This window comes from Melospiza melodia, chromosome 9 (assembly GCF_035770615.1).
Source record: "Melospiza melodia melodia isolate bMelMel2 chromosome 9, bMelMel2.pri, whole genome shotgun sequence".
Taxonomy (NCBI): Eukaryota; Metazoa; Chordata; class Aves; order Passeriformes; family Passerellidae; genus Melospiza; species Melospiza melodia.
Window position 1 is genome coordinate 18,139,187 of NC_086202.1, and position 17,002 is coordinate 18,156,188.

Here is a 17,002-nt window from a genome sequence, read left to right on the forward strand (position 1 = left end):
GGTTGATACTCCCAGGCAGAAATGGCTGTGTCCCAGCCTTGCACTCAAATAACACTGAGCCATGCAGCTCCAGCAGAAATTCCAGGAAGCATTGCACTGGGAAAGGCTGCCTGTGCTTATTCCTAGATATAAGTGGGATACAGGCTCAGCTGTGTTATCTGCCAGACCCACATCTCCCCAGTCCCTTTCTGATGGCAGGCACAGTTGAGGCTCTGGGAAAGAGCACACCTTGTGTGTAGGGCATGAGCAGAACCTGAGTGGTGAGAAGAATGCAAGCCCCATGAATCCTTGAGTGATTTATCAGATACCATACTAATCCAACATCTAACATTTGTAATCCAAAATTACATACTGTCCTAAGTTCTACATCAAATGAGGAATAAGTTAAATCATGACACAGAGAAGTAAATCTCAGCTGACATCCCAAATCCATTTCATTTTTTATTGCTAGTGATGCACTCTATGAAGACAGCAGAACTAAGCTGCTGAAGTATATCCAGGTTTATCACAGAGCCCAAAATTCTCATTTCAGGTAAAGAATTCTTCTTTTTGGATGAGGACACCAAACTCTACAAAGTGGCCCCAGATGGCTGGAATGACCAACCCAAGAAGAAAATGTCCATCATTAATTTCACTCTCTTTATAAGGATAAAATTCTTTGTCAACCACTTTAATGTTATTCAGTAAGTGCAAAATTCTGCTGACTGAAGGAAACCCAGTAGCATTTAGAGATACTATCCAAAGCTCCTCCTGAGTTCCTAAATCCTTTTCTATTCCAGGCATGGCTTGACAAGGCATCAGTTTTACCTGCAGCTTCGTAAAGATATTTTGGAGGAGCGATTATATTGCAGTGATGAGACTGCCCTGAAACTCGGCGCTTTGGCTTTACAGGCAGAGCTTGGCAATTATGCTTCTGAGGTGTGCAGAAATAATACAGTATATCTCAGAGGTCTCTCTCTACAACTTTTGCAGCTTTTTGTTTGTGACATAGAGTTTAAAGAAGAAATGTGAATAGCAGAGAACTTCAGTTAAGTCCTCCAGATAAGTCCTTCAGACTCAATTATAAAAATTATTAAAATATTCCTGATTATAGAGTAGTAATGAGCCAGGTGAATTTACCAGGGAATGTGGCAGAATGATGAGAGAGTCTAGGTCCTTCATAATTGATAATATACCCTAGGAACTCCAGAAAATCTGTAGAAATTTTCCAACACAGGCCCAGCTTGGATGTACAGAGGGGCTTAAAGAGATTAGTAAATAAGGAAGACAAAAGCAAAGGCACACTTCAGAATTCACAGCTATCTTATGTCTAGGCTCAGATCCACAAGCTGCAAAGACAGGGAGGTCTCTGCATCTCTGAACTAGCTGTCCTAGTTTTCAAGTGTAAAGAAAACACCCATTTATGTTGGCTTCCATATCTTCACCTATGTAAATCAGGATAGCTCTGTTGATTGAACTCTGAGTGGTCAGATCCACCATGGCAAGGGGTCCCCCACTGTAGGTTGTACTGATGCAGCTGTAGCTGTCAGCTCTAAGAGCAGGACACACCTGCAGGCCCAGCTCCTTTCTCCCCTCTGCCCAAAGAAGTTTTAGCATCTGCCTGAGCACAGGGGCAAGAGGCAATTTGGCTGTCAGGACACCACATGCTGTTCCCACTTTCCTTTGGGAAATGGCAGCAGGGTGACTTCTGCAAATGGGTCACCCTGGAAATGAAATACAACGAATAAGAAAAGTCAAGAAAGAACAAAAGGCTCCTGTCTTTTTGTTTTTTCAATTTTTTCTCCCCCAGATGCATGGGAAGAGCTATTTTCGTGTTGAAGACTACGTCCCAGCCAGTCGAATAGAGAAAATGACCCTGGCATACGTACAGCGAGAGCTTGCTAAATTACATCGCATGAATCGCTCCCTATTTGAGGATGAAGCTGAACTGGAGTTTTTAAAGGTAACTTGCCATGCCCCAAACATTATTTATTAATTTTGAGGCAGAAAGCCCCTCTCTATTTAACATTGTCTATTTTCTTCTTGCCTGACACAGTGGATTTTATATATGGTGAAAAAATTTGAATAGTCAACAAAAACCTCAGAATTTCATTCTGCTGTAGATACTGTCACTTATCACTGAGAGTTTTTATAGCATGTTTTGGTGTATTTGCAACATTCTAAGGTTTGATGTAAATTTTTGGCATGTTACCAACATGTCTGGGCTCCAGAAGATTATAAAACATGAGAATAAGCACTTTTTTGACTTCTGAAATTACAGCAGCTGTTCAGCCACTTCCTAAACATGTAGCAATTGTTTGTTTAAAAGTATCTGCGAGCCCTGGAAGGGAGGAAGGAATTATCTGAAGTATTTTCTCACTTGACTATTTCTCTAGGGCTCTAAAGTGTCATGATGATGTGGGATTTCACTTTTTTCCTGCTAGTTTCTATTTCTCCCCAAACCTCTTTGCTTTCCATGAAATGAAAAATATCAGGGATTAGATAATGGATAAATACCAGTAGTCATTTTGCTGCAGTGCCCCATGCTGGTATTTATAGCATCATAGTTTAGTTGCTATTTAATTATATTAGTTCCTCATCTAACACTGTCAGTGCAATTGAAGAAATAGATTGAAGCTTAGCCTTAATGACAGTCCCATCATGTGTGGCAAATCCCATGAAGAAAAAGCAGCTTTGTTAGTATCTGTTTCAATGAATAAATCTGTAGAAGGAGCCAACTCATCATAGAAAGTAAGAAAGACAGACCCCATGGCAAGAGCATGTAAATTCCAAATATGAAAGGGATTAAAAATTAAAACCCAGATTCATCTAGTGATTATAGATGCCCCAGTTTTCAGGACCTGAACATTTGTACTTTGGTTACTTTCTGAGAAAACAGATCTTCTTAAAGTGTTTTATTTTGGTCACTGAAAATCTCTGTTCACAATTGAAAAGTCATTTGAGGATTCTACATTAGCTTCCCAGAAAGAAAATGTAGGGTTTTAGGATAAACTCACATTGGTCTGCAGATCAGACAGTAAATCCCAGTCATATTCCATAGTTCTGTAATGTGTCTGAGTCACATTTTAACACTTTTGTGGCCAAGTACAGCAGGTAGAAAGACAAGCATGAACACCCAGAACCTCTGGGTGAGTTTCTCAGAATATCCCCTGCATGGTTAGATGGCAGGGGCAGACACTGGCTCCTCAGACACTCAGAAGCATTTTCTCCTCTATCTACCTTTCTTCCCATGAATCTTTCTGAGTAAGGCATGGTAAAAGCACTTTTTCTCTAAAGGTGACTCAGCAGCTTCCTGAATATGGAGTGTTATTCTATCGTGTGTCCCAAGAGAAGAAAGGGACAGAAGGGGACATCATCCTGGGAATCTGTGCCAAAGGCATCATCGTCTATGAGAACAAAAATCACACAAGAATTGCCAGTTTAAGATTTCAGTGGCGTGAAACAGAGAGAATTTCAGCTCATGTGAGTTGGAACTAACTGAATCTCTTTACTGCCTTCCTGTTGCTTTGATAAATTAATTGCATTCAGAACAAGAATTAGATTCACTCTGTATGGGCGAGTCCTTTCTGAAAAGAGTTTAAAATCAAAGCTGGATCTGGATGTGCATATGAACATACTGAGTTCTTTGTGAAGTATAGTTCTGCAGTATTTATGCCAAGGCCAAAGACAAATTACCATAAAACTGAATAATCTGGTGCTGACTATTACAGAGACTATGCCAAATCTCTCCACAGTATGTTCCATATCCATTCCTCTCTTGTCTTTACTGCTCTTTTCTTCTGTTTTTATGCCTACATCAGGTCATGGGATGATGTCTTCCACTTTCCAGATCTCATTATTCCCACCCTCATCTCTTAGTATATTGAAGACTGTTAACAAATGAGTATTGGTGATAAGACTGTGACCCATTTCTAAATGGGATTTTGACATTAGAGGTATATCAATGTACTGTTGTACAGTTTAGGTGTCAAACTGGATCACACATTTCCCAGCTTGTTTGCTCTCCAAAAATGGTCCTTCTCCCCCTTGAAGATATGTTCCTTTTCATATTAAATTTGTTTAATAATTTTAACATCTGTAGGGCCAAATTTTGCATTTTTAGCAACCTGCTATCACTGCATTCAATGTCCTAAGGTTCTTGACTTTTGACATAGAAGAGTTCTGATCCCAATGACCTGGCTTACAAGTGCTGAATTTACAACAGTCATTTACTGAGAAAAAAAGGGATGCAGTCAGGCATAAATACAACTGAACAAACCAACAAGATTATATAAATGAACTGTCAGTGCCTCAGTGTAATGACTGATATATAAAGCAACCTGTGCTTTTTTATCCTCTTCAGAGAAAAAAATTCATGATTGAAAGCAGTTTCAGTGGTAAGAAACACACCTTCATTACTGATACAGCAAAGACATGTAAATACCTACTGGACCTCTGCTCTGCCCAGCACAAATTCAATGCACAGATGAATTCTAGGCAACTTCGTCAAACCTCATCAGGTATATTTTAAACCTGTGTTTATGCTAGTCTGTATCAAGCCGAGTTTTTGTTTTATTTTTCAATGTGTCTCCAATTTCCTGCTGTCTCTCCATCCTCCAAGTCCCCTCTCGAGCCTACCCAATGAATATCTTCTTCATCACCGTCTTGTTTCAGAAAAATGAAATCTTTTGAGAGGACAGATTTTTATATAGCAGAGTCCAGGCATCATTAAGCAAGTAGTAGATTTCACAGAAAGATAGAAAACTGGACAGCAAGTGTTACCACCAAGATGGTCCCCATTTGACTTCACTTGTGCAAACGACTCAGTTCCTTGGTGTCTCTCTGAACTCTGGAGAGCACATGTTCCTAGAGTTTCTATCTTCCCAGATACAAATATGCTGGAGTGGAAGGCCTGTGAAGGATGAGAAACTACCAACCTGGATAATTCAGACTCTGAAAGACAGATGTTTCTTATACACCAATCATTTACAAAATACACTTCACAGAAATATTCAGGTTTAAATTATATAGGGTTGTACATTTCACCTGTCTTTGTGGAAAATGCATTTGTAGTATAATTCACAGAAATTAAACCTAAATGCAGCATATGCTTTTTATGAAAGAAAACTCCTTCTACTTACCCCAAGGCCTAGGTATCCTTAAGGATAAAAGAACAAATATATCTGTAATATAAAGGATAAAAGAACCAATATAGCTGTAATTTTTTCCTGGCATATTCAAAAGATTTAAATTTACTTTAAGCTTAAAAAATGCAATAATATCAGTGGATTTATCTTTGCTTCCCTTCTCTTGCTTCTCATTCAGAGGACAGTAAATTTGTGGAAATAGACAAATCAAATTCTGCGTATGCAGCTCAGCGTGAACACCTTGCCCTTATTCAGAGACTGTCTCGCTCAGAGAATGTGCTCTATGGCGCAAACCTGGAAAACCTTTCTGCTGGGATGATGAGCAAATCTTGTGATAACCTCAGCGTGGAAACCAACAATAGGACTAGACACAAAAGCAACCTTGGCAGGTAGGTTTGCCTTTTCTCTCTGAACATGTGTAAGACTCAGGCATAAACTATTTTTTTTAAGTTCTTACTGTGGTCACACCAAAAGGTCTGGGGCTCCATGGTGCCAGCAGCACTGCAAATGCAGGCAGGAAGTTAATAGACTAAGAGAGAACAACTTGAAAAAGAATGACATTTAAATTTGTACCAGACTCAAGAATAAACCATTTATTGGGTTGTGAGGAAGTATAAAAATGAGGAAGAATAAATGTAAAATCTTCAATGTCTGTATCTTCACTGGAAATTATGGTATGTGAATTAAAAAACCATCAGGAGCTGGTTTTGAGCAGGAATGCAGAGATCATTACTTAGTTGATTCCTCCATGTCCAAATGTGCAATTCATAGGGAACAGTGCAAGAACTTCTCCCTCTTTGTTTTGGTGCATTCACCTGTGTAGGTGGTTACTATAGCTGCACAGCCTCAAGATGAATTCTAGTGCCTTTTAGAGCACTAAGAGTTAGAATAGAGTCGAGGAGAACATGAACTACCAGAAAAACTTTCAGACATGGTTTTGTCTAAATGGACTAAATGAATGATGGGGAAGCTATGCTGTGTTTTCCTGATACCTGCTGTCAGCTCAGAGCAAAACACAGGAGGAATCAGTCACGATGAGTGGTCTAATGGCAGCTGTTATTTGGAAGTAAACACTGGCAAGGATAAACCACTACTCCCCTAAAATGAAATATGTCCCAGAAATCAGAATACTCATTGAAAGGCTATAAACCTGTGCATTCCCAACTCAGCTCTGACAAATACCACTGCTGATTTTTTTATTGTAACAGTCTTCCTTTCCTGCCCTGCAGGTCTCTGTCAGGGCTATCCCAGTCAGAAATGCACATCAATTTGAATGGAAAGCAAAGGAGTTATGATTTTCTCTCTATCCATTCAACTCAGAACACCATCAGTGGTGAGTATATTAATCATAAAGAGAGACAGTACCCTTCCATGTTTATTGTTTCAATAGAAGGAGACCAACATGTATTTTACTTACAGATTAAAGACTATTTTTTTTCCTTCTAGTCCTGGAAATTAGTCCAGAGTTTAGCAAGACAAGCTGTTTTCTTCCCCTTAAGTCCCACTTTGCATCAGGTTCAGTGGTAAGGGACTTGGTGGTAAAATGATTCTATAATGGTGCATAATGCTCTACAGAGATGTAGTTCAGTATACCCAGAGACTCTTGCATGGGACAATATCCCTGTGCTCAGAGGTCATTGTTTGGTTCAAAACTGAGATCTACAACTCAATAAATAATGCATGAGACAGCATAGGCTCCAGGTCTTTACTCTGCTCTTGCACTTGCATGATACTAAGGACTGAATATCTAATTTTCTATCAGAAGCCAGACTGCAGGCACATGGGGAGCCAATCTATGGAACATGAAGTTATGCTTATCTGGTTAGTCTATTTAAAAATTAGAACACTACTATAAACACACTGTGGCAGTTGCCCAATGTTAAGTAGTCACCGTTGCAATCAGTGTTGGTTGGACTGCACCTTCAGGTCCCACAGGGCCTAAGGCTGGAGCCCACAGGAGATTTTGTGTCCAAATCACCCTCAGGTTCAATGGGCACTACATGCTTGACTCTTTAAATATTCTAATCTTAATAAAAACATTGCAGGAAAACATATATTGTCCCAGAAAGGAACATTGTAGGACAAGGTTGCACAGTTCTGTAAAGAGTTTTTTAGAAAGAATGTAAACTTCTGAACACTTGTTTGAGCTTCCTTCCAGAATTAGATTGATTCAAAGTAACAGTAATGTTGAAGTCAAGGATAAAACATATATTAATTTTGAAGCCTTAGTTTTGCATACTACATGAATATTCCCAGCATGCTGTCTCCTAGCATTAATCTACATTTATTCTAGCTGTTTTGTTTCTGCAGCACCTGGATCACCAGCCACCCAAAAGGAAGTTTTGCTAAGTGGTCTAGAAAGAGAAATCATATGTGTCAGCCTAAAACGTGACCCTAAGAATGGATTTGGTAAGTAAGGAACATAAATGTTTGTTACTGGGACTATCAGGTCCCGGTGCTAACACTGATGCTTGCTAACTCAGGCTGGGCAAAACTGTAAAATCCTTTAGTCCATTTATTCTTCTTATAGAGTAAGAGTACCAATCTTTGTGAAGGACTCAGAACTTCCAGGACTGAAAAGGACTAAGAACAAAAATCAAGACCATGACATTTTCAGAGGATTAAATAAGGCCACAGAGAGCAAAGGAACCAAGTGCTAAGAGTAGATTGAGAAAACCACGGTTTTAGTTTTGTATCTGAAATACACATGTACTGATTTTATTTATCTTAGACCTTACAGGTGGTGCCTGTGAGGGTGTAAAATATTTACACCAACTTTGCATAAATGTTTCCCAACTTTTGGATTATTATCTGGATAATATTTTTGTTATATAATACCTTAATCACACTGTATCGAGTTCTTGTGGATGACTTCAGAAGTTCAGACTGTCATGTTTTAAAATGACCATTAATACAATTAAAAATCAAATTTATAAATGGTGCAGGTCTGTGTGTAACATCCTAATCCCAAATTCAACTATTACAGAAGTGAGAAGAATATATTTCAATAGTCAGAGTTAGGATAGTGAAACTGAACTACTGAACAATAGATTTCATTTTCTTAGATCTCTTACATGGCCCTCCTCAGGTTTCCTGTTTGCATGATGTAGAATGATGTTCAAATTTATCTCATGAGCTTTTATACCATTTTCCTCCTGCAGGTGTTAAATGCTGCAGGTCCACCTAGTTCATGACTCATGAAATACAGTAGTTAGAGTCTCTAGAAGTACTGAGCCAGGAAAACATTATTATTGGGAAATTATATCTAAGTAGTGATCAAAGTCACCAGCACACTTTAATTATAATGTAAGTTTAAAGCTCTCCCAAGTCAAGACCTTGATGCCCTGTAAATCAAAGCTCCCCATCCTTCAGATTGTGTACAAAAGGCATGCCACTGGAGTAAGAGCCTTTTGTGCTCCTAAGATTCATCTTTTTTAATACTGCCAGTGTTTGCATTCTCATGCTATCTCGTTTTTGCAGGTTTTGTAATTATTGGAGGAGAAAATGTAGGAAAATTAGACCTCGGTATCTTTATTGCTTCAATTATTCCTGGGGGACCTGCAGACAGAGCTGGAAATATCAAACCAGGTCATTTTCTGCACTTTTTAATTAGAATTAAAATACTTGCATAGTTTAAAGTTAGCTTCTCTGGATTTATTTCCTTATTTAGATGTGCTTTCTCTTGCTTTTATCTTTTTTTTCTTAAGGAGGACGACTCATCTCTGTGAATAATATCAGTCTGGAGGGTGTTTCATTTAATACTGCAGTTAAAATCATACAGAACTCTCCTGATGAAGTGGAGCTCATCATCTCTCAACCCAAAGGTATAAAGGCAAAGGCCTCTGCTGGCTCTGGGATGCTAATGGTTAACTCAGGACACTCATCTCTAATGGGCACTGGGATGTAGTACTACATTCCTGCTACTGACTGCCAGTTAGAACAACCATACACTAAAATAGTTGACTTCTGGTAGGTATCATGTGATGTCTCTGCTACATCAGTGTGAAAAAATCTATTATGGGCTGCCTCACTGAAGACTACAGGAATTTTGGCATTTCTTTCACTGACAGAGAGGCATAGTCCTCTGCAGTGAGGAAGCAAACACATTTCTGAACATCTACAATAGCAGTGCTCCATTTTACATTGACTAACTCATTTTACAGATCTGATTTCACAATCAGTTGAAATAAGTAGCTACTTTGTCCCCTTGTGCTGGGTTATAATAATATTTTTCTTCAAGTTTACTTGCTACTTGCATTTAACGATATTTTATTTTGGTATGGCTTTACAGACATGTATGAAGAAGGATTAAATGAAGAAAAGAATCTATCAAGAGGAAACAGCACTAGTGGATCTGAGATCTCTTGTGTAGACAGTGGGAGAAAAAAGATTCAGGATTGTCATACAGCTCTCCCCAAAGAACAGGACACAAATACAGAACTTGAGAAGACTCTCCCTTGGAATTTAGCATCAAAATTGGGCCCTAGGATTCCAGCTCCTTCAGCTAATAGCCTGGATATAGAGGTAACTGAGATTTTGATGCTGCTCAGTAATGTTACACCCAGCACACAACACACAACATACCAGATACATGTAGAAGGGAAAGTCATTGTGAAGGAAAGGAGATAGAAAACCTTCAAATAAATTACATTGGAAATGTCAAAATGATGGACATATCTAAAGTATGTGAATAAATGGGGAAACTGTTCTACAAAATGTTTTAAAAATTCTCCTTCCTTTTCCAGTGGAGGGACACAATTTTGATTATATTCTTTCAGTCTTTTAAGTTTTCAAACCAGTCCCAGAACATGCCATGTCTAATTTCCTACTTCTAGACATCCTCCCTATATATACTCAGGTTATGTGCATTTAGACAGATTGCATTTTGAGTAGCATTAACTTAAGCTTCCAATAATATCAGATATAAATGCTATCGCTCCAGGTTTACAGTGACAGCAGGATCAAACCTTTTACATCTTCTGGAAATGCTCTCTTCATTTTTTTTAATTCCTTCCCCTCCCCCCTTTCTTTCTAAACCAAGATGCTGTAATCTCATTAAAGTTTTTATTTTTGAGACAGGCAGCTGATTCTTCCCACTTATCATCTCCATCAGAAACCAACTCAAAGGAAGTCTACACGGTGGAGCTTCTTAAAGAAGATGGGACTTTTGGAATCAGTGTGACTGCAAGTGTCACTGTTAATCTTTAATTGTCTGTCAAATTGTTACCTGACTGAGAACAAAGACAGGAGAAGATAGGCTGATAACAGAAACAGTTAGCATGGCACATTGTGAACCTAAGTGTCCACTGATTGACACAGAATGCATGAAGTACTGTCTCTGCTCATTGCCTGGTTCTCACCCACACCATCTGGGAAAGAAGTGTCCTGGCATAAAGCACGTGGCAGTACAAACCCTTTTTGTCCTGACTTGATGTGACAACAAAACCTACCACTGAAAGCAGAGTTTAGTCAGGGAGGACTAGAGAAGGTCAGAGGGGACTAGAGAAGAAATATCTGCCACATTTGGATAACAAGTCCTTGTCCTAGCTATTTAATTTGAATTTACCCCTCCAGGCTGAGATGTCTCTACAGTCCTTGCTGAAATGGAATGTAAAGAAACAGCCATTTCATTGTCTGCAGAAGAAATTAAGGGCCATCTTTTTCATCTGAATTTGGCCAGGGGATGTAGATGGACAGAACATGATTCTTAGGTTAATCTGAAATTTCTCTGAGTGCTCAAGTTCAGATCCATGCTTAATATATTGTCCAAAAGATTAGTAATTGAAGAAAGGATATTGCACAGCTTAGAAGCTGAGCTAGAGAATAACTGAAATATGCAAGACCATTTTATGTGAGCATAGGGAGAAATTTATGAACATTTAGTAAAGAGTTTTATGTAGTCACATTGAAATACATTGCATTTTCCCGAGAAAATAAGATTACTGCCTATGGAAGTACATTACAACCAGATGAGGTTTTAGAGTAATGGGGTTTGAAGTAATATCCTCTTTCCCTTTTCCCCAGTATTTAAAGAAGAAAGCAATTCCTGTAGCAGTTACTTTGCAATGCATGTGTAAGTTGCTTTGATGTTTACCACAGGAAGAATATATGAAGACTCTAATCTGTGGGCATGTTTTGCAGGGTGGAATTAACACCAGTGTGCGTCATGGTGGGATATATGTGAAGTCAATTATTCCCAGGGGACCAGCAGATAAGGATGGACAAATAAAGATAGGTAACATATCTGGCAATAAAACCCCGGGCTGCAGTGAGTTCACTGTTAGTGTGAACAATGAAACACATTTGGGATTGGAGGTGCTACAACTGTAAAGTGTAAGATATGGTCCATCATTCCTCAGCCTGTCTCTGTACTACATGTAGGAATCCCACTGAAAAAACAGAAGCCTCACACCAACACTGTAGAGTTACCTTCTGTGGCTGACATCAGGCTAGTGACTCTGACATCATTGTTACTGTGCTAACCAGATGCTACCACTGCATTTACTTACACAATACCCTGGAATGATTGAGCTGCTGGTTATAGAGTGCTGTGCAGCAAGCAGTATTGCTTTCCTATGAATTAATATTAATTTGACACATGTAAGAAAGAAGACCTATTGTAACGTGGGCAGCCTCAAGGTTTACACCCTCTGAACCTGAACATCAAAGCAACTGGATGTTCTTTTTTTTTACCTCAGGTGATCGTCTGCTGGAAGTAGATGGCATCAGCCTCTGTGGCATCACCCACAAACAGGCTGTGGAACACCTTAAGAAATCTGGCCAGGTGTGTGTAAGAGCAGAGATCAATAAGATACACAGTACACTAAACTGGTATGAAGCACAGTAGCCAATCTTGGCCAAAAGAACCATCCCTCCCTCTGCTCCAACCCTATTCCTCTAAACAGAAAAGGAAAAAAGGCTTAGGACCCACTGTGTCCTGTGTAACTGGAACCTGTTTATCACTGTTTTAGATTGCCAGACTGGTTCTAGAAAGGGGAAACTACCAATTCACAGAGCCTTGTCAGACTGCTAATGACAGAAAGGAGGACCAATGTGCAGTTGTTTCTGTGGCAACATCCCTCACAGATGGCACCAAGGACTGCTGCTTTTTGACAGATGGTAAGTGATAAAGAAGGAACTCAGGGTGAGTTCCTACGATGTACAGGAAAGGAATGAATGAAAATAATTCTATGAAATTTCTTTGGGTTGGAAGGAAATACACTGAATAGAATTATAATATTCAATATTAATGACATAATCAAAAATCAATTCTGAAAAATATATTTCTAATGTTCATGGAGTTATAGAGGCTAGATATAGCTGAATTTACCCAAGTCATCACTACTGTATCTCTCAGCCTTTGTGAGACTGGGCTGGCAAAGGACACACTGTCTGTACCCCACAGCAGTCTCGGGCAGGAAGCAGCTGTGTGGATGTGGCCAGGCTGTTCCCCAGGGAGAGCCTCACCTGCACAGCTGATGATGCTCTGACAGTGATGAAGCTGGAGGGAACTGGAGACTCACCACTTGATTTCTCAAAAGCACAAGATTTAGAGATCACTTACACAGAATTTACCCAACAAATAAATGCTGTATCATTAACTGAAGGTTGTCTCATAAGCACCAAGTCTGAACCATACTTTTCCATGGGGCAGTTACTCCACTGGAATTCAGCTACAAGCATGGTGTTTGGGAAAGGCCTAAACTAACTACAGAAGAGTAAAATCTATGCAACACTTACAGAAGAATATCATAAAAAGATAGCATATGAATCTCTTTGTGTTGGTACAAAAAGCTTTTCCCTTTATGGGCTGGTACCAGACTGTGAGCACATGGTGGAATAGATTCCAGTTCTCCCTATTCTGACTGTGAGATTTCAAAGACTTACATAAGATAAAGGAACACCCAAACCTTCTTTTGACTTTATTATTAGTAGATCTACCTCTGCAGCACACAGGTAAAAAGTCTTTTGAGAGTATAGTTTATATTGGCTCCTCAGGGGGTACCTATGCCATGGTTCCCACTTTTTTCCCAATCTCTGATTTGAGCAGATAACACATTTGAAGTGAAATTAACCAAGAATTCTGGAGGCCTTGGATTTAGTGTTCTGCAGATGGAAGGACATGCTTGTGAACACCTTGGAGGAGCTATTGTCAGGATCAAAAGACTGTTTCCAGGGCAGCCAGCGGAAGAGAATGGAGAAATTGAAGTTGGAGATGTCATTTTAGCTGTGAATGGGAAACCTCTCAAAGGGCTCCTGTATCAGGTAGCAGGAAGTGTTATTATTGGGGCTCCATCTGGGTAACAGGTTAATAAAGACAATGCATTTAAACTAAATTATCACCAGAGGGAGGCAGAATTTGCATACAATTAATCCGATTTCTGTGTAGGATTCTTCTCTAGAACTCCTACGTAGAATTTCCGTTCTAAATGAATTCTGACAGTGAATTTCATCTGCTATTTAATTTCTAAGTTTCTACCATTAATGTATGAATTCTATTGTTAGATGCACACCAGTTGTTAATTAGTTGGAATCTTTGTTGCTTTTATGCATGATTGGAACAATTTTACCCTGTGGTCATTTGTGCTTTGTAATGTCATGCTAAATATAATGCCCCAGATTCAAATTTCTACCAAGATTGGTAAGTCCTGTGTAAGTTTTTAACCTGGAATGAGAAATTCTATGCTCAGTAAACAAATTAAATGGATTTATTTTTCTTCGTTGGAATACAACAGTTTGGGGAGCTATGCTGAAATAATTAACAAAAGATGTTACTACCACATGTGGTTTGAATGAATTTTCCTGAAAATTCTGTTTTCTTCAAGAAAAGAAAATGAATCAACCTAAATCTATGTGCATGACGGCAAAGTGCAAGTTTGTAAATAGGACTGACTTTAGATACATGTTCACCTATAAACTATGGTCCATTTGTATGACAATCCTTCAGTGGTGAATGTTGGCCCTCATACCTCTGGTATGAGAGAAATATAGCATTCACTATACAAATTTTCTCCATCTCAGTTGGTAAAATGACAGGTAAGATTTACTCTGTCCCATCAGAAATATAACATTTCTTCTTTCTGTTTAGGATGTCCTGCACTTGTTAAGAGGAGCTCCTCAAGAAGTTACACTGCTACTTTGCAGACCACCAAAAGGTGTTCTTCCAGAAATAGAGCCGATTGCCCTGGTAAGGCAAAGCTTCTGACAGAAACTTGCTTCTGTAAACCTGCAAAGACACTACTACATTTTCTATCCAGTCTTGAACAAGGCAACTTTCCCTTTTCTCCAAGGCCCTCAATTCCATTTCTTTCCTGGTTTCAACTCAGCCTGCGAAGTTCAATTTATAGTTTCTTAGCAACCAAAATAATACAAATCTGGCAGACATTAAATATATTTATCCTAGTTAAGTTGCTGTACTATCTTTGGAGTGAAACAGCACGTACCCAAGCAGGTCTTCTAGTGGGGCTTCTAAAAATGCTCTACCAGATCCTCAGCCAGAAACTACAAATATTCTAAAATGCAGCTATTTTAACTCCCCAAAGTGAGAAGAAAATAAAGAACTTTTCCTATCCAGACTATCTCTTAATGAAGTTATAATAATAACTAATAGTTATAATAATAGCTAATAGTTATAATAATAACTAATAATAGTTTCAACTGGTTTTTCAGGTTCTTATTGATAGTTAGCAGAATCTGCAGGGGGAAAACCAAAACAGAAACAAACAAAAAATACCCCCAAACCATAGACACTGCAGAGACTAAAATATAGCCATTAGATGTGCTAGCATCACTACTCCTGCTTCTTGAAGACACCTCATGGACAGTACTCTTATAAGGAAAATGCATTAGCACTACTCTTGCTCCATTCAGAATGGCCCACTGATGGTTGCCATCCCCCTAGGATTTATAGCACCCACAGGCAGACAGAAGTGACAGTCACAACCATCTCCAGATATCAAACTGACTCCTGCTCCTCTGCTACAGCGTGCCTTGGCTGATTTCTATAGTCAGTCGCATGGGAGTCAAGTCTGGAAACTCCTTCCATGGAATGAAGAGAATATAGACACAACATGGAGGCATGATATGAACAGACACATTAAAAAATAACCTCTAGCAAATAACTCATTAGGAAAAGTGATCTGGTGGAGTAGTTTTGATTGGAATTCTTGTAGAATGTGAAAAGTAAGCACTAAGACAAAATAATTATTTGGTTAGAGAGTACCTTCTATTTTTTCTCCTTCCTCCCAGCTACCATTTGGTATTTTCCCATTCAGAAGCTCGTTAATATTGCCTTTTCAAAATATTTTGCTCTTGAAGGAAAATGATGGGAGATTATAAAGGAGTTACACTAACTTTTCTGTTTTTTTAATAGACTCCAGCACCATCTCCAATTAAGGACTTTGTGGCAGAAATGCCAGGCAGCACAGGGGCAGGAAACAGCATGGATCAGTCTACCAGTGATGGAAGTAGCACCTCTCCAGACCTCGAAGACTGCCTTGATTCTCCAGTGGGAGAAGATTTCAGTGAGCCTCCTGAGGATGACAGCTCAGCTTACGAAGAGCAGGAAGCTGAGTTTCAAGAGAAACCCATACAGAAACTCCCAAATTCCAGAGAAAGTTTCTATAAGCATCTTTGGAAGATTCATCAAGAAGCTTCCAGTTCTGAAGTCTTCCACTCTCTAGAGGAGGAAGTGAAGCAGAACTGCTACTCACCATGTGAGTTTGGGCAGGCCAAAAGGTAGGGAATACCAAAATCTGTTCTCCAGCCTTTCCTTTGACTCTTAGGACTTTGAAAGGTAATTGCTTAGGTTTAAGTACAGGGCTCTCTGCTTCTAATCACTCCTGATTACTAAAGATTTTGTTTTATTATCTGATTCTGACTCACCTAATCTGCTTTCCCTATTTACTGTCATCTTATTAGAATTTTGCATAAGTCTGCATTGAGAGTTCTGCACCATTGTAATCATTTATGCTGCTCAGCTGAAGGTGGTTGCCATTTGAAATCAGTGGAAAGATACCTGTGCACCTCAACAGGAAACAAATACTTTTATTGATTATATGATCTTTTTCTTTCATTTTTTTTTCAGAGTTGACTTAAATAGGCACCAAATTTTTTTCTTATTGTGCGATCTCCTAATTTCAAATTTTTTCATAGGAAATAAAAACACCTCAGAAGAGAAACTGTGATGAAGGAGGGGAAAAAAGGGTTATTTTATGTTTTCTGGCCTTCAGAAGCCAATACAGAAAAAAAAAGGGTTATTTTATGTTTCCTGGCCTTCAGAAGCCAATAGAACCCGAGCCAGAGGAGTTATACAGTATATTATAGTGCAAATGGACTCAGTCTCGTTTTACACTCCTTTGAGTATATCAGACCCTGTCACACAGGAGACAATCCATTCCATTTTCATAATCTTTGCCAGTGCAAAAAAGTAGAAATTATCAGAACAGAATGGATTGATACAAAGACAAATTGAATGTCTTCTAGAGGCCTTTAACTTACAGCTTTAGTAATTTTATTGAGAATCTAATTTTTATTTCCCCATACAGTCACTTGAAATGATTTTGTTACTTTTGACTCTCATCAAGCACAGCCCCAGACAGTTGTCTCTGGGAAATGACAGCACTACCTGGCACTGCAAGCCAAGTGGGATCAGAGTGGCAGCTCATAATTTTAGCTTCTCTTTGCAAAGTCCAGAAGCTTCACTCAATTCATGAATGAAGCTCCTGCTTAATTTTCTGCTTCTGTACTTCTGAGAGTAAAATCAGCATAAATATGTCTGCAGCAAACATATTTGCCAAGCGATAATACAGATTCAATGAAACTAAGTTTATTGTGGGAAAATACCAATTCCAGGAAAAAATTTGGATTCTTTCCAA

General features: G+C 38.9%; 1 protein-coding gene across 2 annotated transcripts in view; it reads left to right on the forward strand.

The window, feature by feature from the left end:
• Window positions 1-17,002, forward strand: part of FRMPD2 (FERM and PDZ domain containing 2) — a 52,184-nt gene that overhangs the window by 10,277 nt on the left and 24,905 nt on the right. For both annotated transcript variants that reach the window (XM_063163595.1, XM_063163596.1), the window contains 18 exons: window positions 533-683; window positions 780-918; window positions 1,790-1,942; window positions 3,277-3,462; window positions 4,343-4,499; window positions 5,305-5,515; window positions 6,356-6,459; window positions 7,437-7,535; window positions 8,607-8,714; window positions 8,834-8,950; window positions 9,418-9,650; window positions 10,206-10,310; window positions 11,268-11,361; window positions 11,825-11,910; window positions 12,098-12,245; window positions 13,177-13,391; window positions 14,215-14,313; window positions 15,499-15,863. In XM_063163595.1, coding sequence (XP_063019665.1) covers window positions 533-683; window positions 780-918; window positions 1,790-1,942; window positions 3,277-3,462; window positions 4,343-4,499; window positions 5,305-5,515; window positions 6,356-6,459; window positions 7,437-7,535; window positions 8,607-8,714; window positions 8,834-8,950; window positions 9,418-9,650; window positions 10,206-10,310; window positions 11,268-11,361; window positions 11,825-11,910; window positions 12,098-12,245; window positions 13,177-13,391; window positions 14,215-14,313; window positions 15,499-15,863 — 2,770 coding nt within the window. The remainder of the gene's footprint in view (window positions 1-532; window positions 684-779; window positions 919-1,789; window positions 1,943-3,276; window positions 3,463-4,342; window positions 4,500-5,304; window positions 5,516-6,355; window positions 6,460-7,436; window positions 7,536-8,606; window positions 8,715-8,833; window positions 8,951-9,417; window positions 9,651-10,205; window positions 10,311-11,267; window positions 11,362-11,824; window positions 11,911-12,097; window positions 12,246-13,176; window positions 13,392-14,214; window positions 14,314-15,498; window positions 15,864-17,002) is intronic.